Consider the following 23422-nt stretch of genomic DNA (forward strand, 5'->3'; position numbering starts at 1 on the left):
GGGGGGGGGGGTCTTTGGTTTAATATTGTATGTCTTCACTTTTTTTCTCTATATTATAAATATAAAATCAATACATAAAAGCCATTAAGAACATTATAATGTTTTCAAAACGTTCTTTTCTCTCTATTTTATTTTATTTTTCAAAAATATAGAGTTCAAATTCTTATACATATATTATTAAAATTGAATCAATCATACAATACCACAGTGGTTTTTGTAAAGTCTCACCTAGTCAATAAAAAATACTATTGAGGGAACTTTTGGTCTAATAGGTGAAAGAAGAGTATTTTTTAACTTCGAACGTATTGAAAGAGATGGGGTGGATCTATAATATACAAAATGATCATTGCGATCCAAATTATTATGATCTCCCAAATCCTAACATCATAATGCATTTAATTTTAAGACATAATAAACATGAAAAGATATTAATAACTCAACTCAACACATAAAATATTTATTTGACACAATTTCATAAGTTTTACCACAATATTGAGAAAAGAGTACAAACAACTTGCCATGATACAACAATTAATTAAACACATCAAAAAGCAATACAAAAAAAAAGTACAAGAAATTCACAAACGTACCATAATAAATCGAAAACATAGGTACAAATACCATAAACATTTAAACTTTAAACCCTCTCCTTAATAACAAGGAAAGAAATAACCAAACCGAAAAATCCAGCCACCATTGAAGGCAATGAAGTGATTATGGCACTGGAGGATTGCGATGGAGCCGGGGCGGGGGCATGGTGGTGGCCCTCATGAGCTACAACAACAGCTACCATGAATATAACACAAGCAACAAAGTTGAATGCAACACTTGAAACTTTGAAAGCCATTATTTTTCCGTATGTTGCGTTCAACTTGTTTGGTTGAGAGTATTGAATTTTTTTTTAGGATTAAAATGGATTGTGTTGGGAGTTCTTTGCAAATACTATACTTATATATACTATATGTTTTTAAGGTGGTACGACTTTTCATAATTGACAAATTCGTATTATCATTCTTTCATTGATGACTTTTTATTTTTATTTTTTTCCATGTATTTATTTTTTGTATGTGGAAATAAAGCAAGTAGCTGGATGGTGGGAGATCATTTCAACAATTTCTAGTAAGAATTGGTTTTTAATTAATACAAGTACGTGATCATTTGTACAATGACACCAATAAGTTCTCAATATTTAACTATTTTTTTATATATATAAAAACTCATTGAGTTGTAAGGATTAGACAAAGTCCAAATTAAATGACTCGGCTTTGATAATTAGCTTAATGGTCAATGAAATGAATTGAGAATTATTTAGTAAAAATAAAAATAAGCTAGGTGATTTTTTTCATCTATCATGTCTTTGATAAACATACTTACCTAATATTTATTGATTGGATATGATAGGTGTCTTGTAAAAATATTACATAAAATGCACATAAAATGATCCAAACATCATGATTCACGATTATTAAATGAAAAACTCGGTCTTGATGGTTGTTAAGAACGTGAGAGCGATTTTTTTTTTAAAAAAAAAGAACATACTTTTGATGATGAATCAGAATGACAATGGGATGTTTTATCAATTTGAAAATGGAATGTATGGTCACTGTTCACTTTTATTTATCACATTTCATTTCTCAAGAGTTAATTTATATGAATTTTGATCAACATTTATCAATTGGAAGATGGAATATACTCATTATTTTATCAATTGGAAAATGGTATATATTCTCACCGTTCATTTTTATATGTCACATTTCATTTATTGAGAGCTAATTTATATGAACTTTGACCAACATTTTAAGATGTATTTTTTCATCATATTAATACAAGAAGGAGAAAAATTACAACTTATTAATAATTTTCGTATAATCTTCAAACATCTACTTTTAAATTTAAAATATTAAATTAATCTGATACAATTTAGCTCTAAAAAACTAATTAAATTAACTCTCAGTAAAAATTAAACGGATTAGGGAAAAATTATAATGAGTTGTTTATATATTTTTATCACAATGAAACTAAAAGTCAGGGGAAATGTCACAGTTGCCCCTCTAACCTTAGAAAATTAAAATATATAGTACTACGTTAATTAAGTCCAATTCTTAATTTATTGCTTCCACGATTGGAAGATTAACTAAAATATATCGATTTGTTTAATTATTTCCGTAACAACTGAGAAAAACTAATTAAGAAGTGGACTCTGTAAAACTAGACAAAGGAAAAGAAATTAAAGACTCAGTAAAATAAGTAAATTAAATACGTGTAACTTTAATTAAATATATTGTCATCGTCAACTTAAAAAGTAATTTCATTTTTCATAGTATAAGGGGATATTTACAAGTACAATCATATGAAAATCAAATAGTACCCCATCTTTATTTTCTTAATATTTAGCTAATAGTTTGTTTATTAAACCTTGTATCTTATAAAAAACACTCTTTCAAAAAATTATTGATACATCTATGGTAATGGTAAGTAATAAGGATGAACTTTTATGGCTTTATACGTATAAAATCTCTTAAAAATTTATCAATAAATTTTATTCAGACACTTCAACAATAACTTGTTTCAATTAACCATATGATAAAATGTTTTTATTAGACACTTTTAATTCAAATTTCTTTTTACAAGCAATCTCAAGTATCTATTACTCCAAGTAACTAAGTTAACCACAATAAATACATTATCTTGACAATTGAGATAATCTTAAAGTTTTACGGTTTATTAAGACTAATACGTATTTTTTTTTAAATGATATATTTTAAATGATTAACTTATTTATGTGTACTTCAAAATTCACACACCAGAATTTCATAATTTGAACTAAATGCGCCTAATAAAAATATTTTAAATGCTCAACTAAAATAAATCATAATTTAAATATTTAAATGAAATTTACTAACAAATCCGACGGATAAGATTTTGTTATTTTATTTTTGGGGTCAAGAAAGAGTCCATACACATTTGTTTTTTCATGAAAGTCAGACGTGTTGGAAGACGTGCCTATAACAATGACAACATGAATTGGTGATTGGGGTGGCATAGTCAAATTGGCTCTCTTTCTGATTAGTTGATTTTATGTTGGACATCCATTAACTACAAATTATTGTCTTCTTTATAAAATGGAAAATATTTTTTCTCGAAAAATAAGTTGCTTTAAATGAGAAAAATGATTTTTCTAATAGATGTAAAAAAAAAGGTTTCACGTCGATTATGTTTTCTTTACCTCGAAACACTTCATATTCACTCTGATCCTATTGGGCCTCCCATAGTCAGTTGCGGACAGGGGCGAAGCTACTATATCGGAAGGGGGTTCGGACAAACTCACTGACTTTTCCGTAGATCATATATTCCTATAAAAAATATCAAACACAAAGTACAGATAAATTTCCTGCGAACCCACAACTATAATGAGAAGGGCGGCCCTGTAGCCTACACGCACCCAGTAAGTTCTTCAGCATGCACGTCGTGGGTTCGAAACTCACTCTCGGCAAATAAAACATCGACTTTTTTGTCTTATAAAAAAATAGAAAATGGGCAAATGATAAATACTCACTCTCGACACTATGTTTTTGGATTTCAGATAAAAACATTGAATTTCTTTTATTAAAAAAAAAACAGAAAGTCAGTAAATGATAATTTATATTAATTTTTGTTAATAGAAAAAACAAAAAAATGGCTATATGATTAAAAAAACAGAAAAATATTGTTTGTGTCATACTATATAACAATATCTAACTATTGATTTCTACTCATACATTCAAAAATTAACCCAAATATATTTTCATTGATTACTACATATTCAAAAAACTTTAACCCAAATTTATTTTCAAAAGTCAGGGTTCTAACTTTTATTGTTGATCTGATTGTTATCATCCGACCTCTACCCTCCAATATGTACTATGTACTCTCGCCTCTCCTTTTTTATTTTTTTCTTATTTGTTTGCTTTTACACTGTAGAATTTTATATTCAAAAATTATTTTTTAATCTTTGATCCTAGGGTTATCCAACATATTGATAATTGATTATATTGAAATAACTGTTGTTTGCTTTTCGAAATTGTAACTTTTGAAGGCCGTAATGGTTCAAGGTCATAGTGAAACTAGTAAAATATATGTTTTAGGTGTCTAAATATTAATGGTGAATTTAATAATTTTAATCTCACTTAGGATAATATTAAAAATTATAACAAAAATGTTTGATATTTATATTTAAAAAATTATTCATCTTTTGTTAACAATATTTTAGAACTTTAAATTAAATTACTCAAATCTTTATATTATTAAATTAAGTTTTTACAATAACAATATTTAAGGTAATATTTTCAAACATGACTAAGATCTCATTAACATAATTTGTTTATTGTGAGTTTTAAGCTCGTTATCCTTTTTAAAATTTAGAACGTAAGTACTCCTTAATCCTTAACCAAGAGGTCTCGGGTTCGAGTCCCCTTGGGTACATAGTCGTCTTTGTTAGGGAGCGTTTTAGCCCTAATGTGGGACTTTCCGGGCCTGAATTCGAATTTAGTCGAGCTCCAATATGAGTACCAGACACTGAATGGGAAACCAAAAAAGAACCCACAGGCCTAAAATCCTGAATCCGCCTCTGGTTGCGGATACCATTTAAAGATAACAAATTCATATGAATTTAGTACTTTCAATACAGAATATAATTGTGTAAAAAATCATGAAAAGTTGCCTTAAATAATAAATATACTACCAAAAGAAAAACTCTTTAAGAATGGGCATGAATCCATATCTTTAATATGTAGTAACTTATATCTTTTTCAATGCTCAAAATCTCTAAGATTGAACTCACAAAGCAAAAATTTCTGAATTGTTTTTATCTATTATATTTGTATAGAATATATATAAATACGTTTAGAATAATATTTTTATTATTTAAAAAAGGGAAAAGGCTCAAATATGCCATTGAACTTTCAGAAAAGACTTATTTATGCCATCCGTTAAAAGTTTGGCTCATCTATGCAATTACCGTTTAAGAAAAGGCTCATTCATGCCATTATTTTTTAACAGTGGTTTTGCAAAACCATTTTTTTACACGTGGCCAATTATAATTCGGCCACGTCATTAATTTTTTTAATAAAAAAATCAAAATTCTGAACAAAAATTGAACTAAAAAAAAATTATGACGTGGCTGAATTATAATTCAATTTTTATTCAGAATTTTGAATTTTTTTTATAAAAATAATAATGAGGTGGCCGAATTATAATTGGACATGTGTAAAAAATGGTTTTGCAAAACCACTGTTAAAAAATAATGGCATGAATGAGCCTTTTCTTAAACGGTAATGGCATAGATGAGTCAAACTTTTTAACGGATTGACATAAATAAGCCTTTTCTGAAAGTTCGATGACACATTTGAGCCTTTTCCCTTTAAAAAATTGGATTTAGGGACAAACAGATTTTGTAGTTAAATATCAAAACATCACTAATCGTATTTAGTGATGATTTTCTGTTAGCTACGAGCGAAATAGCGACGAATTAGTGAAAATGTTCATAGCTAATTTTAAGTTTTTAAATAATATTTTAACTTATATACCGAAATGAAGATAAGTAAAATCTCACTTATTTTCCTAAAATATTTTCTTTAGTATCAAATACACCCTTTAACTTAAGGGTCCCTAAGTAGTCAATCTACTGTATGGTCCTTTGATGTGAATAAAAACGCTTCAACGTTGTTTGGGAAATGAAAATATTAAACAAAACAAATCAATGGCTATTCAACATTGTAATAGTCATTTTCCCATAGGATTTTAAGAAGAAATAAAATTCTTTCAAAATCTACAAAGTTAATAACTAAATTAAATATTTCAATAATTTTAAGATTCGGTTAAGTTTTGGCCTAATCAGGACCGGACCAAGCTCGGCTGAGTTCAACTCACTCAGGCTCAATTGCCAACTTTACACAAGAGCCATGAAATTGCGACACATAGAAACTATAGAAGCCAATAAACAAGTGATTTACACAAATAAGATCTCTTACTACCATTATTAGAGCTATCAAAATGGATTTGACCCGTTAAGTCAGCCCAATTCAATCCTTGAATTAAGTGGGATTGTGCCTAATTTTTTGGACTTATTTAGGAACGGGACTTTTTAGCTCAATCTCATTTGGTCCGCTACCCTCGTAGGCCCAACTCGCAAGCCTTAGAGGCTAGCCCGTTGGGTATATTAAGTGTTAAAAATATTTATTATATATATTTTAGTAGTGTTTTATTTGTAAATGTTTTGTCAATAAATATTTAAAAAATATAAAATCAAGTCTAACTCTTTTGCAGATCTTTTACATTTTAGGGTCATTAGACCACTAAAATCAAGTCTACTTTTGTTTTTATATTTTCCATTTCCCCTTTGTTGTCTTATTTATGAAAAAAGTGATCATGTAATATTTTTAACTTGGATTAATCTTACGATGTTGTATCTTGGCTATTATGTTGCCTATCATGTATTTTTGTAAGTATTAACTGAAGTGTGTCATTCATAAGTGAATTTTTGTATGTATTAATGTCGTGTTCATTAGACATCAACGTTTGATACTCTTAGATACACTTTTCTAAGACACCAATGTTTTTCATTTTTTGGTTGAAGGACTGACCTGTTCCAACCCGTGGCCCGCTTAGGGCTGGGTTGGGTTACTATTTTATAGGCCCTTTAATTAATTGGGAAAGTTACATAAATATACTATAAAAAAAAATATTTATCATTTATAGCAATAACATTTTTTTTTCACTTGATCACTTTTAATACATTTATAATACAGTTTTAATACATATTACAAAGAACAATTTATTATTCACATATAATACAAGTTTTATTGATGGGTAATACATTTATCACACATTTTAATACACTTATAATACAATGTGTCAACTTCTTACCTAATAAGCATAATATATTTTTAAAAACAGTTATAATACATATATATTGTATACTTAATTCACTTTTAATACATATTACAGATTTAACATAGTATTGTTATGTATTGCTATAAATGGTAATAAATAAAAAAATATCGCTAAAATTAGTAATTATTTATTAAAAGGCACTCATCCAAGTAATTTTTCCTTAATTAAAAAGGGTCAACCCGTCCTCTCTTTAGCAAGTTAGAATTGAGTTGGGTTGAGCCAGCCCATTTTGACAACTCTAACCATTATTCACGGCCAGAAATTGGCCATAAACTTGCTTATGGATTTCGTTCGTTATAAAAATAGTAAAGTTATCTTGTCACAAATTTTGATCTCTATAAAGTTTGTCATTTAATGACCTTATCACAAATTCTAACCATCGCTAGAAATTAGTCATCAGAATTTAATGATTTTAGTGAATGTATAAAGTTCAACATGTTTTTGTTTCAAAATTAGTCCAAACTAGTCAAAATAAACTCTAAGTGATTCAAAATTTAATATCCAACCATTTAATATTTATTCTAAAAAATCTGACAGTTAAATTCAGCCAAAATCTTAAAAATAAATAGTCACTTTATTTTCTTCAATAATCAAGCTCAATAAAATATAGCAATGGTATTTTTCAAGTAACTTTAACCGTCATACTCAATTTCATATCATGAGCATGAGTTACTAATTCTTCAAATGTTTTAGGTTTTATGTTTTGCAACATATGATGAAGATCACAATGCATATCTTGGATGCATATTTCGATCCCAAAAGTTTCACTAAGATAATTTTTGCAGTTAAGTCTCAAACTCCTCCAACGATTGATGAAGTTAATGGCTTGCTCATTATTACTTTGGTGGGCGTTAGTAAGCTCTATCATGCTTACAACACGTCTTGTAAGCATTTATTAAAAAAAATAACCACAAATGACTAATAGGTCTTCAATTATCTAAAGCATGTAGGAAGAAGATAGATAAGAAGGAGAAAAAGAAGAACAAGATTCTGGCTTGTTTCGCTGAACTTCTAAATCTGTTTATTTTGATTTTTTTAAAGTACTTTATTGGTGAAAAACAATTTGTATTTGATCAATAAATTTTATAAACACTTTTGAGCAGCAATTAGATTTGACCTATCTTTTTCAAAATGCTTCTAAGTGCAATTTTCTCAAAATTACTTTTCAAAAAAGATTTTTTTTTTTCAGCTTCTGAAAAATAATTCCAATTAGTTTTATTACCTATATCATTTTCTAATAGTATATATGTATAGTTGCTACTTTGGCCATTTCATTAGAACAATATGCAACTATTTTATAAATTATTGGACCCTGCTAGCCTGGATTCCAATATCTAGAATTTAATTATTAATTAAAAAAAATTGTGCATGAAAATTAAAGACAAATAGTGTCTCAACATTATCTAATACTACCATTAAAAAAGGGTTATGGTTCCCAAATTATGTCTTGGTGGGATAGATGACAAATCCACTTACACAAATAATTTGAAGTTTTGTCCATGAAATCATTAAAGATAATATTCTTTATTTTTTTGTTTAACAAAGATAATATTTAAGTAGTTAATTGAAATTATAGAATGTAATTTATCTAATTTTGACCTCATGTATTTCGAGATACATGTATCTGGACGCACCAAAATTTGGTAAGATTTGTAATATTACAAACTAAAATGTATCTAAATAATTAATTCCTAAACTAATGAAATTTCCGTAAGTTCCCCAATTTCACATTCTAACAGATATTATCTCAACAACATTAGAAGCTAACATCATATAAATTGTACTACCTGAATGGCATATGGACAATACATTTTTCTACAAATTTACCTTAATTTTTTAGCCATGTGTTAGTTAGCTATATTTCTATAAGGGTAGGTGTATAGTCTCTGTTGCATGATCAACATAAAAAATGAAATGTAATATTTAATTTTTTGCGTGTGGACAAAATGTAAACAACCAAGGTTATAAGATTCACAAATATTCCTTAATTTTTTTAATATAATGGTGGTGTTTTGAGTCTAATTTCGCATAAGATACGCGATAACTTTCATCAGTACAATCCACTTTTATGAGGGTTTGATCAAAGTACGCCATTATTAAAATTAATTCATTAAAATAATATTTTTTTTTGAAATTTTACAAAACTAGTATAAACGTAGTTCTCAGTAACATTTTACGTTATATTTTATTCAAAAAAATTCAATAACAAAAAATCTGACAGAGTAAACAGACATAAAACGTTATTGTCAGTAACGTTTTATAATTCGTTACTCTGAGACACATTTTACAGCTAAAACGTGACTCACAATAGCGTTTTTCTGGAATGACTGAAAATTAAAATTCAATCTTATACTTGCCTCATTCAACTTTATTAAACATTCCACTATTAAAATGAATATATATATTTTACACATATATTCACTTATATATAGTTTTCTCTTTTCATACATAGATAATACTTTTGCAAGGAAAAGAAGATGTGGGGAGGGCTTTACTACAATATCAATTAATTCCTTTGTCTCTTCTATTATGATGTAGTCATTATGTTTTTTTAAATAGTTGCTTTGCTTACTTATTGCATCAATTTTTAATTCAATAGCTTCTTTATTGATAGTCTAATATTTAATAATCATAAGAAACCGATTGGTCTAATATTTGGAAGGGATGCTATCTTAGGCTAGAAGAAGATCTCTCGTATGATTTATTTACAAATTTTGAAATTGAAATGATACAAGACAAGCTCCAATTTGTGCAAAGTCTTCCTCACTCTTTTTTCCTTTAGTTTAAAAAAGTATTGTCTATGTATGAAAAGAGAAAATCATATATATTTCAAATGAAGGTATGTACAATATATATTTATCCATTTTAATAGTTTTGAATAATGAATGAGGCATGTACAAGATTGAATTTCAAATTTCACCATTCTAGAGAAACGTTACTGTGAGTCACGTTTTAACTCTAAAACGTGCTTTAGAGTAACGAATTATAAAACGTTACTGACAATAACGTTTTATATCTGTTTACTCTGTCAGATTTTTGTCTTTTTTGTTATTGAATTTTTTTGAATAAAATATAACCTAAAACGTTACTGAAAACTACGTTTATACTAGTTTTGTAAATTTTCAAAAAAACATACTCCCTCCGTCCCTTTTTAGTTGTCCACTTTAGAAATGGCACACAGATTAAGGCAACAATGATTAGCACAGTGAAGTTACAATTTTACCCTTATGACAACTTTTCAACTTCAAAATTACAACCACTTCTTTGAATTCAAGTGAAAATAAATTGGAGGGAAACAACATACACTTTTACAATTTTCAAGAAGTGTAAATAAGGGTATAATAGGAAAAAAATTTGTTGTCCTTTCTTGATTTGTCAAAATGGACAACTAAATAGGGACAACTAAAAAAGGAAATATGGACAACTAAATAGGGACGGAGGAAGTATTATTTTGATGAATTAATTTTAATAATGACTTACTTTGGTCAAAAATCAAAAAATTTAAACATATATAAAAAAATATCTAATATTTTTTTCGTCTTTATTGAATGATCTTGAAACTAAGCGCACCGTATTTCGAAACTTGATAACCGACTTTATTAAACGCTATGCATTGCTATTAAGTGCACAAGAAATGTCTTATGAATATGTATATATAGTACTCTAAATCTATATTTTACGTGTTATATTAAAGTTTCTCATCATCTTACACAGAGGGGTATCTAGGGGGTCACCGGGTTCACCTGAACACATGATCCCCTTCCGAGATCATATATAGTTGTGTTATATTTTAGAAAAAATATTGAAATATAGATGTGTGAACCCACACTTGAAGTATCACATAATGTGATTATGACTGGGTGCACCTCTCTCCGCGAGGTTAGAAATTTGAATTTTATATTTATCTTGTTTTAATTTTCTCTCTAAATGTCGAACTGATCAAATTTATATCATAGATCAACCTTTTTATAACAGTGCACCCATCATCTCAAAATCCTGGATACGCCTCTGACTGATTTACATGACAAATAATACATCCTAATAACAATACAATTTCTTACGTAACAATCTAAAATAAAATATTAAGAATTATCTGAACCACAACAATATCGAAGAAAAATTAAGATGATAGAGACAATCAAATAATTCAGTTTTGATTAAACAATCGACATATTGATATGATATGATATATTTTTTTTAAAAAAAATAACTAATCAAATCGAAATAGTAAGATACAATGATATGAATCAATGATTGATTTATTTAATATACTAATTTGGATATGGTGCCACTATAAGAGTAACTAATGTTACTTGAAAGAAATATCCAACAAAACCTTAGTGTAATTTTCAATTGAGATGTATTATTCTCTTTTTAACTTAGTTTCTTTGCTTATCTTCTTGTCCTCCCTTGTTATTCTAGTTAGAAAATGGAGTAAAAACAAAAAACAAAGGTTACCTCCAGGTCCATGGAGACTTCCTTTTATTGGAAGTTTACATCATTTGATCATTGGAGGACAACTTCCACATCGCGTTTTTAGAAATTTAGCGCGAAGGTATGGACCTATTATGTACTTACAACTCGGGGAAATTCCTGTTGTGATCATATCATCACCTACTATTGCACAAGAGATTTTGAGAACTCATGATCTCGCATTTGCTGATAGGCCACAATTTGTATCCACAAATATCATATTTTACAATAATAAAGATATTGTATTTAGCCAGTATGGTGACTATTGGAGACAAATGCGTAAGATTTGTATGGTAGAACTTCTTAGTGTGAAGATGGTCAAGTCCTTTAGTGGAATTCGACAAGATGAACTTTCAAGTCTCATTTCATCTATTTGTTCCACAAGGGGCGGAGCTACAGTACTGATTAATATGTCAGAAAAAGTTTTTCGATTTATAAATTCTGTTACTTGTAGATCAGCTTTTGGAAAAATATGTAAAGGTAAAGATGAGTTTATAACACTTATGAAGGAAGTACTTTTCTTTGCTGGAGGATTTGATGTGGCTGATTTGTTCCCTTCTTGGAAGTTACTTCACAACATAAGTGGTGTGAAATCTAGATTAATGAATGCACATCAAAAAGTTGATGCAATTATGGAAAATATTATTAATGAACATATTGAAAATAAAGCAATTGGGAAGAAGAGAAATGGTGAGTTTGGAGATGAGGATCTGGTTGATGTTTTGCTAAGAATTAAGGAGAATTCCCAACTTCAATTTCCAATTACAAATGACCATATTAAAGCTGTGATAACTGTAAGTTTTCTCCCATATCATAATCTTCTCTCACCTTGCTTCTATATTTTCAACGTTGGACTTGCATAAATCCCATTAGTTTAGGAGCTAATTACTTAGATATATTCTAGTTTGCAATATTACGTATCTTACCAGATTTTGGTGTTTCCGGATACGTCTAGATACATCTTTATCTTGGATACGTGTGGTTAAATTTTGGTGTAATTTGTTTTAAATATATTGTATCTAAGTGGATTTACATGTATCTGAGATACATAACAAATCTCACTCACCACTCTCCCATGTATTTGGTATCCCAGATACATGTGAATCACTCTAGATACATACATATACATGTGTCTAGTGTGATTCACATGATTCTGGGATATATACGAATCTCACTTGCCTCTCTTCCTATTTTTGTGTATCTGGTAGCAAAAATACTTGTATCTAAGTGTAAGATATATAGAAAACTCCTAATTGTTAGTAAGATATGTAATATTTTGAAAGTATATGTAATAATAGTATATATCTATGGTAATGAAGTATGCCTAATAATGTACTTTTTCCATGTTAATATAGTTCTAGACTCCTTTTAAGGTTTCTCCTTGAACAATCGAATTCATCGATTTAATTTATTTGTTTGTTGATATAGGATATATTTATTGCTGGAACTGAAGCTTCATCTTTAACTATTATTTGGGCATTATCAGAAATGATGAGGAACCCAAATGTCATGGCCAAGGCCCAACATGAAGTGAGACAAGTCTTTAAGGGAAAGAAAAATTATGATGAAAAAGACATTGAAAAGTTGACATATCTAAAGTTAGTGATTAAGGAAACATTAAGGCTACATACTCCAGGTCCTCTTATGGGACCTAGAGAATGTAGGGAGAACACAAATATAGATGGATACATCATTCCTCAAAAGACTAGAGTACTTGTCAATGTATGGGCACTTGCGAGAGATCCGAAATATTGGCAAAATCCTACAAGTTTTATACCAGAGAGATTTGAGAATTCTTCGATTGACTTTATGGGGAATGACTTTGAGTTTATTCCATTTGGTTCAGGAAGAAGGATGTGTCCAGGAATACAATTTGCTTTAGCTAATGTTGGATTTTCTTTGGCTCAGTTACTCTACCACTTTGAATGGGAACTACCAAATGGAGTTAATCCAAAAGATTTGGATATGACTGAAACACATGGATTAACTGCATCAAAAAAGAAAGATTTATATTTAATTGCCACAAATTATCGTATCAATGAAGAATATTGATGTTATGCGTGAAATAGTGAAATTTAGTTTAAACATCGTGACACATGAATTTAGTACTTAGTGATGATTCAACAAACTTGTCAACCTTATCTTTGAGTTGTTATTCTTATTTTAGATTGTCATTATTATCTTTTGAGTTGTAATGAGTTATGTAGGTATTAAATCTTGTATAATTAATATCATGTTTGATAGTTGATAATAAGGAGATAAGTTATTTATGTATAAATTAATACGATGTTTGATTTACAATTTAGAGATCAATATAACTAATACATATATAATTTATGAGAAAATCTATATATTATTTTATGTAGGACAAAAGGTGGAATAAGGTAGTCTAATATGCTTTGTTCTAACAATGTGTGATTTTCTCTGTAACTTCTAAAATATTCCTAACATATTAAAGTTTTCTACCATTTTTGTCTGAATTAGATTCGTTTGATTACATATCATGCACCTGGTGAGAGCTTGAGGTGTCACATATAATATAAGATCAGGACAATTGAGGTTAGTTTGTATATGTCTAGGCTATGTTTTACTGAGTTATATATTAAACAATTTAAGGTAAATAAATATCATAAAGTTTGTGTAACTGGTGTGAATTGGATCAGTTAGTTTCATGTTCGAGGTAGATGCCAAGTTGATTACATGAATGTCTCTTGTGTCAAATCTGAAACAAGTTTAATAAGTGAATACCTTATTTTAAAGATCTAAGCTCAGGTGGTGATATCAATCTCTTTATGGATTCAACCCACTGGGAATAGATCTAAGAAAAAAGGTATAACTTACACTTGTTGACAGAAGAATCCTTCATTTGAGTTTTCGTTCAGCTAGAGACCTGCAAAGGGAGGAAGATCAGCATCAATCTTGTCAAAAAGAATAGATCGACTTAGAGGTACACATCGAATCGAGTTTGCAAAGATCCCTTCTCGCCCGCTAATGCTGAGTTAGGGGTGTCAATCGTGGGAGAAGCTTCACGCCCAACTAGGAGCTCAAACTCGATTTGGAGCTCCATTTGGTCACTGAAGAAAGAGGGGTCAAGGCGAAGATGATACCAAAAGCTAAAACAACCTTCATCCTTACCACTTTCCTATTTCTTTTTCGATCTTTGTTTGCCTTTTGGTTTCTTCTGTTTGTTTTAGCTTTTTTTCTGATTTTTATGGGCTTAGCTTGGGCTAAGTACATTGTATATAGCCTCATTTATTTAATAAATCAGGCCGGTGTGGTCTTTTAACAAAAAAAAGAATAAATTATACATGAATAACTAAATTGTGCATTAATAGTCACCACATAAGATCGATAATATGTAAATTTTCTCATAACTAATATATGTATTACTAATACTTGCATAACTATAGCCAACTACCAAACGACCCCTTAATACATGTTTAGACTGGATTTTTTTTTAAAAAAAAGTTTTAGATGACACTTCTTTTTAATTGTCTGATGGAAATAACACCATCAATTCACAACCTAGTATAAAATGAGGTACATAGCCATTGATTTTTTGTTGAACTTTATAAGACGAGCTCAATTTCTGAAATAGTTTTTGAAGGCTAGTAATCTAACCGTAAATTTCAGTTCACACCTATATAAAAGGTATATAGTAATATATATTCTTTTGAAAAGGAATCTCGAAATCCCATAAACTCATTGGATATTCATAAAGAGATTAAGACATCAAATACAACCTTTGTCAAAGTTACCATCCGACGTTTTTAGTTATCAAATACATCGCAAGGAGGTCGAGAAACACGCTACTAACGCCTTAGAGAGGAACAAAATTGTACTCTTAAATATTCATCGATAAAATCTCTATTTCATCACTTTTTATTTGTTATTACAATTTATAATTCATCACTTCAAAATTTATTGAAAACATGGTAATTGAACTTATCATAAGTAAAGTTATAAATAAGATAAAGTTGGCTAATGAAAATACATTCCTTAAAACCCAAAGCAATCAGAGAGAGAAATTTAAGGGGAGAAAAAAAAACATATACAAGGATATATTACAAACAAAAAAGTACAAGACAAAAGATAAAAATGAAAGCAAATTAATCAAACCACTTTATAATAAGTTGAATGTGATAGACTCATCAAATCCTTTCTTTGATCATCAAAGAGATTCTATCGTATTAAGATTCTCGATCAAATGATCCTTACAAACAAAACAGCTATACTAATGCATTTAATTTACATTAGTAAATGCATATAAAGTAAAGTAATCGGGAGGCAAAAATATTAGGAAGTTTATTTTCTTATGTTCAAATTTTGATGGATAGTAATAATAATAATTTAAGAAGTAGAAATCCTTAGTTGTTTAGGTTTTGTTATTTTGGTATCTATTTAATTAATGTCTAATAAGAATTTGTGAATAGGTTTTCTAGTTCTATTTTAATTTGGTTTCTTAATTTTATAAATAGAGATGCTGCTGGTTATTTCCAACATACAAAAATATACAAAAATAGATCGAATATACAGAAAAGAGAGAAGCTGAATTAAGATTCATGAAACTTATGAGATTATAAATAAAATATTTTTCTTCCAATATTTAATTAATGTTTAGTTAGGATTTATTTGTCCTAGTTCTTATAGGAATAGATTTTCTGATCCTAGCTTATTTTGGTTTCTTATTTTCTTTTATAAATAGTAAGGTTACTAGTTACAAGTTACAACATACGAAACTATAAGAAAAAGAAAGTTCCATCTAGAAATAGAGAAAACTTGAATTAAGCGTCAATATTTTCCATCAAATTAGTATTAGTTCCTGTGAAACGGAATGATTGGAAATATAATCAAGAGTTTTATGTGTAAAAGGAATTTGGCACCGATTCTCCATGATAAGGAACGTAATGGCTTTAGATCTTATATCAATGAAGCTGATTTGCCTCCATCAAAGCGGAAGAGGTTGGAAAATCTCCCTGTTTGCAGCAAGAAGAATAAAACAGAGATAAGTAACGAGATCACTTCGTCTGCAAGAAACGATTTAACTGATCGAAAGAGGCTGGGTATTTCATTGACGGACTATTTCTCTATTGAGCAATTGAAGGATCATATACATAATCTCAGTCAATATAATCAGGGATCAACTGGAAATACGACAGTACGTTCTGTCTCTGAGAATGTAAATGTCTGTCAATTATGTGGCATCGATAAGCCTGTTTTTGTCCCGACACCTATATATTGTTCATCATGTTGTAAGTGTATCAAACGCAACTTGATTTATTATTGGGCTGTGGATGAAGCTGATGGACGGCACTGCTTTTGTACGAAATGTTTCAGGAAGTGTTGTGGCGATGATAATGTCTCATCCCAAGGACTATCAATTAGCAAAAATAAGTTTCAAAAGGCTAAGAATAATGATCGAAATGAAGAACCGTGGGTACAATGTGATAAGTGTGAATGCTGGCAACATCAAATATGTGCACTCTATAATGCTAAAAAAGATTTAGAAGGACAAGCAAAGTACATATGTCCATTTTGTCGTTTAAAGGAAATCGAAGCAGGAGAGCATGTGTCTTTACCAGTTTCTATCGGAGCTCAAGATCTTCCAAGAACTATGCTTAGTGATCACATTGAGCAGAGACTGTTCACGCGCCTCGAGCTAGAAAGAAACGAGAGAGCAAAATTGTCAGGACATGATGCCAACGAGGTACCTGGTGCAGCAGATCTAATTGTCAGAGTGGTATTGTCTGTTAACAGAAATTTGAGAGTAAATCAACAATTTTTGGATATTTTTCACAATGAAGATTATCCTCCAGAGTTTCAGTACAAATCAAAGGTGATTCTATTATTCCAGAAAATTGGAGGAGTAGATGTTTGCCTCTTCGGAATGTATGTCCAAGAATTTGGATCAGAATGTGCCCCTCCAAATAGACGTTGCGTCTATATATCATATCTCGATTCTATCAACTACTTTAAACCTGATATACAAACTGTAAAAGGGGAAGCTCTACGAACTTTTGTTTACCATGAAATACTGATTGGATACATGGATTACTGCAAGAAACGAGGTTTTACAACCTGCTATTTATGGGCTTGCCCCTCTATAAAAGGCGAAGACTACATCTTGTATTGCCATCCTAAATCTCAGAAAACACCGAAACCAGAGAAGCTCCGGTTGTGGTATAAGTCAATGTTAAGGAAAGCATCTGAAGAGGATATCGTAGTAAACTATACTAATTTATATGATCACTTTTTTGCGCCGAGTATAAGGAATAGTGCTGCTCATTTGCCATATTTCGATGGAGACTATTGGTCAGGCGCTGCAGAAGAAATAATTAGGAACATTGAGACAGAGAATAGAGGTGATAAAGTTAAAAAGTTAATGACAAAGAGTACGTTAAAAGCAATTGGACATGACAATGTTTATGCAGATGCAACTAAAGATATTCTAGTGATGCAAAAGTTAGGGCAAACAATCTTACCTGTGAAAGAAGAATTCATCATTGTAAATTTACATGTTGTGTGCACAAACTGCCAACAAGCAATATTATCAGAAGTTCGATGGTCTTGTAAGCAATGCAAAAACTTTCATATTTGTGCGAAGTGTCTCATGTTGCAGAAAACACACACTTCTAGTAATGGAGAAGAACATTTACTTTCTGAGGTTGTGATGGACGAGGACGATATACCTGCTAGCACTGAGGACCAGGATGCCACTATTGAAAATGATATTTTCGAGAATAGGCATTCTTTTTTAAGCTTCTGTGAGAAAAATCACTATCAATTTGATTCACTTCGTCGCGCCAAGCATTCCTCAATGATGATATTGTATCATCTCTACAATAACATTCGCCTGTCCAGAACTGACTCTGGCTTCGAAAAGGAGCAATTCGAGGGTCAGGGACCATTGAAGGTCAAATTAATGGGTGTACTGGTGCATGCATCACAATGCCGTGCAACCCTAAGCAATCCCTGCTCGTTCTCAGGATGCCTCAAAATTAGGGAACTTTTTCAACATGTAAGCCGGTGCAGTGTTAGAGTTGCAGGGGGGTGCGCACTTTGTAGCAAAATTTGGTCCTTACTGCATTGGCATTCACAGACATGTCAAGATACCAGTTGCCTAGTTCTCCGTTGCAAGGACATTAAAAAGCATGGCGTGGCTACACTTAGGTCAGGGTTTCCAATTGGACATCCTTAGTCGGAAAGTTATATTGTATATACAAGTAAAATAATAAATAAAGTCGCCGATTTGTATCAGTAGTAGAAGAAGAAAATGCTTGCAATTGAGACGTGTAATCGTTAGAGCTGCTTCGTCGTCGTCTAGTACTGGTCCGAGACGTTCAATGAATTCTCGGAGAGTTTATAAGGAATCACAAGCTCAAACATTATTTGTTGTGCCTATTTTCATCTCTGAAAGTGTGCAATGTTTGCTTTCCATTATGTATCTGTAATGGTTTTTATTTTCTGTTTTCCTAATATGTAACTAATTTATGTATTACTATAGTATTTTTTTTAACTGTATTACTAATTTCTTCATAACTAATTTATGTATTACTAATACTTACATAACTATAATCAACTACCAAACGACCATACATGTTTAGATTACACTTCTTTTTGATTGTCTGATGGTAACACCATCAATTCACTGCCTAGTACGAAAAACGAGGTAGGTAGACATTAATTTTTTTTGAAACCTTATAAGACGAGCTTAGTTTTTGTTGTAGTTTTTGCAGGCGAGTACTCTATCCTAAATTTTTGTTCACACCTATATTTTCACACCTATATAAAAGGTAATATATATTCTTTTGAAAAGATATTTTGAAACACCATAAACTCATTGAATATTCATAAAAAGATTATGTTATCAAATACATTTTTTGTCAAAGTCACCGTTTGACGTTTCTAGTGATCAATACATCGCAAAGAAGTTGAGAAACATGCTACTAACAACTTATAGAGGAACACAATTATACTCACAAATATTCATCAATAAAAACTCTATTTAATCATATTTTAATTATTATTACAATTTATTTTTCATTACTTTAAAATTTGTTGCAAACAAGATAATTAAACTAATCACGAGTAAAAAAAAAAAAGAAAAAAAACTAATCACGAGTAAAGTTATAAATAAAATAAAGTTGGCTCATGAAAACACACTCCTTAAAAACCAAAGCAATCATAGAGAGAAATCTGATGGGAGAAAAAGAAAACATATACAAGGATATATTATATTACACACCTTAAGTATTTACAACACAAAAGATTAAAATGAGAGGAAATTAATCAAAACCACTTTATAATAAGTTGAATTTGAAAGACTCATCAAATCCTTTATTTGATTATAACAAAGAAAGAAATGATGAATGCAACAGGTGCTAACATAAGTGCTGGAGATGAATTGGTGGAGCCAATATTAGAGTCATCATAGGAGCCTCCATATTGTGCTGTTGCAATAGCCACCAACATGCCCAAAAATAACACAGTTGTAGCTGAAACCTAAAACCCATGCTTAATTTAACTCACACAAATTGTGATGATTTCCCTTAGAAACTCTATTGAGATTCCAACAAAGCTCCAAAATTTTTGGGAGTTCGTCACGACTCACGACCTTATTAATGGCGTGAGGTGGTCTCGAGGCGCAAACAAATACATTTTCAAGTTCAAAATAGCCCCAATGCAGGAAAGACCGAATTTACCGATTTACGTGTGCTATAGTCCATGGGTTTTTGGTGATACGTGATTCCGACTTGTTTTTGACCGAATGTTTGTTTGGGAGTTTGTCACGACCTAATTAATGACGTGAGGTGGTCTCGAGGCGCAAACAAATGCATTTTCAAGTTCAAAATAGCCCCAATGCAGGAAAGATCGAATTTACCGATTTACGTGTGCTATAGTCCATGTATTTTTGGTGATACGTGATCTCGATTGTTTTTGGCCGAATTTTTTTGGGGAATTCCGTTACAAGCTTATTAATGGCGTGAGTTGATCTCGAGGCTCAAACAAATGCATTTTAGAGTTCAAAATAGCCCCAATGCGGGAAAGACCGAATTTATCGATTTATAGTCCATAGATTTTTGGTGATACGTGATCCCAATTCATTTTTGGCTTAATTTTTTTTTTGGGAGTCCGTTACGACCTTATTAATGGCGTGAGTTGGTCTCGAGGTTCAAACAGACTTATTTTAAAGTTCCAAACAACCCCAATGCGGGAAAGATCAAATTTACAGATTTACGTGTGCTATAGTCCATAGATTTTTAAAAATATTGGACAAATAAAATTAAACGAAAGGGGTAATAAAATAATTTCAACAATAAATGAGAAGAAACTGAAACTTACACATAAATCGCATTCATTGAATGCGTTTTATGCCTTTCTTTCTCAGCTAAATTAATGTTGCATATAAAATGGAAAAATAATTATATTTTCTCGATATGATAAAATAAATAAATAAATTTTAAAAATATTGGACAAATGTGTAATATTGGACAATATTACACATAAATCGCATTCGTTGAATGCATTTTATGCCTTTCTTTCTCAGCTCATTTAATGCTTGGTATAAAATGAAAAAAATAATTATCTTTTCTCGAAATGATAAAAGTAATAAATAAAATAATAAATATATTTTAAAATATTGGATAAATAAAATTAAATAGAAGGGGTAATAACGTAATTTCAACAATTAATGAGAAGAGACTAAAACTTACACATAAATCGCATTCATTGAATGCGTTTTATGTCTTTCTTTCTCAACTCAATTAATGTTGAATATAAAATGAAAAAAATAATTAACTTTTCTCGATATGATAAGTAACAAATAAAAGAAATTATATACAAGGATATATTATATTACACACCTTAAGTATTACACACTCCTTAAAACCAAAGCAATCATAGAGAGAAATCTGAGGGGAGAAAAAGAAAACATATACAAGGATATATTATATTACACACCTTAAGTATTACAACACAAAAGATTAAAATGAGAGGAAATTAATCAAACCATTTTATAATAAGTTGAATTTGATAGACTCATCAAATCCTTTCTTTGATTATAACAAAGAAAGAAATGATGAATGCAACAAGTGCTAACATAAGTGCTGGAGATGAATTGGTGGAGCCAATATTAGAGTCATCATAGGAGCCTCCATATTGTGCTGTTGCAATAGCAACCAACATGCCCAAAAATAAAACAATTGTAGCTGAAACCCTAAAACCCATGCTTAATTTAACTCACACAAATGGTGATGATGATTTCCTTTTGAAACTCTATTGAGATTCCAACAAAGCTCCTTGCTTGCTTATATAGAGAAGTCATATTGAGAAGTTAATATAATAATCCATTACTAGCTAGCTTTCCCTTAGTAGGTGACATTATATAATAAATTGGTCTATTTTTTAAATTTATTTTTTGCCAAAATTCATTCACCCAGTCTTTCCCTGATGGGAAGAGGCGAAGTCAGGATTAGGAGTGGGACATAAAGCTTAATTTTCTTTTACGACGAGAGAAATCCTATCCTATTAATTTGATTCTTGATCAAATAGTCTTACAAACACAACAACTATATTAATACATTTAAACTACATCAGTAAATGCATATAAAGAAAAGTATTCAAGGAGGCAAAAATGTAGACAGTATATTTTCTATATGTTAAAGTTTTGATGGATAAAGTCACCCGATATTCATACTGATAGGAGGTAATAATTTTTTGTAAAATTAATTGAGATGTGCATAAACTATTTCGAACAGTCTAACACCGTAGTTATAAAAAAAGAAAAAAGTTAGGTTGAACCATTATTTTCGACTAGATGTTAATTTTATACATTGTAACAACCTTGATAATGATAGTACTTGAACTAGTTTTGATTGCTTATTCTCTGTGTTTCTAAAACCTAACGTGGTTTGGTCGTAGTATATAATATGCCTGCACAACTAATATGCCTAAGAACGTGGATATAAATAAGTCAATACAAAAAAGTATAAATGTGTATTATTTGAGAGAAGTAGGTGATTTTTGTTCAATTAAAGGTCTTAAATATCAAAGGATTGTAATTTTTATTTTTATTTTATTCGGTGTTTAGTATTTATATTAAAGTTTGACTAAATTCGCATTTATTCGCGCAGTAAGGGTAAAACTTTCCTAACAAAGATGACTCTATACCCATGAGAACTTAAACTCGAGACCTCTGATTAATGATAAAGGAGAACTTACACTCTACCACAACTTTTATCGGTGCAACCTACTAATATTAGTTACGTAATAACCAAGATTATTGTTGCAACTTATAATTAATAGGAAGAATTAACATGAATAGCTGTCCACTCAACCACATTAATTAAAAGTAGCCTCAGATGTATAATTATTAATGGTATATAATATCTATCAGGTATATTAGTTAGAAAAAGTAAATAGTAAACTCAATCAGCTATTTTTGTAATCCCAACTAATACTAGTTAGAAATTCTTGCTACATACAAATTTGATTCCTCTGCATTTCCTCGTGTATTTGGAGATTTGGGCATGCATTTGTTACCCAATGAGTAATCCTGTATGATAGAGTTTGTTCAACCATGATTTGTATGTACCTATTAATTTAATGGAAAAACTAAAAATGGTAGATGAAGATTGTTTGAGTGAATAAACAAAAATATATAAACGAAAATAAAATAAAAAAACAATTAAAAACCACCAATGTAAGATACCTGAAATTGGGGAAGGATGATTAGGATTTAGGAGGGAGAAATGATATCTTTGAAATTTCAAAAACTGATATGTTTGAGTGAATTTAGGAGAAAAATCAAGTAGGTGCAAGATGAAAGAGAATAACTAATGGTAAAATTATACAAGGAGGCAAACATGTAATATGTATTTACGAAAAAAATCACTATAGTTTAAAATATTACAATTTGTAACATATAGGGTTTTATAGCAAATTTCTCTATCATCTCTCCCTCTCTTCCTTGTCTCTCTCCTCCCGCTGTCCCCCCCCCCCCCCCCCCCCTCCCACCGCC

The 23422-nt window shown here is 30.2% G+C and overlaps 2 protein-coding genes across 2 annotated transcripts; both read left to right on the forward strand.

The window, feature by feature from the left end:
- Nucleotides 1-11276: 11276 nt before the first annotated feature.
- LOC102591478 (premnaspirodiene oxygenase-like) lies at nucleotides 11277-13584 on the forward strand (the record flags this gene model as incomplete). The annotated part of the gene is made up of 2 exons (XM_006355921.1): nucleotides 11277-12197; nucleotides 12832-13584. Coding segments are annotated over 2 exons (1545 nt in total), but the record flags the coding sequence as incomplete, so codon positions are not given.
- A 2653-nt stretch (nucleotides 13585-16237) lies between these two features.
- Nucleotides 16238-18601, forward strand: LOC107062222 (probable histone acetyltransferase HAC-like 1). The gene has a single exon (XM_015312602.1). The coding sequence runs from the start codon at nucleotides 16238-16240 to the stop codon at nucleotides 18599-18601; it is 2364 nt and encodes a 787-aa protein (XP_015168088.1).
- Nucleotides 18602-23422: the final 4821 nt, after the last annotated feature.

This window comes from Solanum tuberosum, unplaced genomic scaffold, assembly GCF_000226075.1.
Source record: "Solanum tuberosum cultivar DM 1-3 516 R44 unplaced genomic scaffold, SolTub_3.0 scf00210, whole genome shotgun sequence".
NCBI classification, from domain to species: domain Eukaryota; kingdom Viridiplantae; phylum Streptophyta; class Magnoliopsida; order Solanales; family Solanaceae; genus Solanum; species Solanum tuberosum.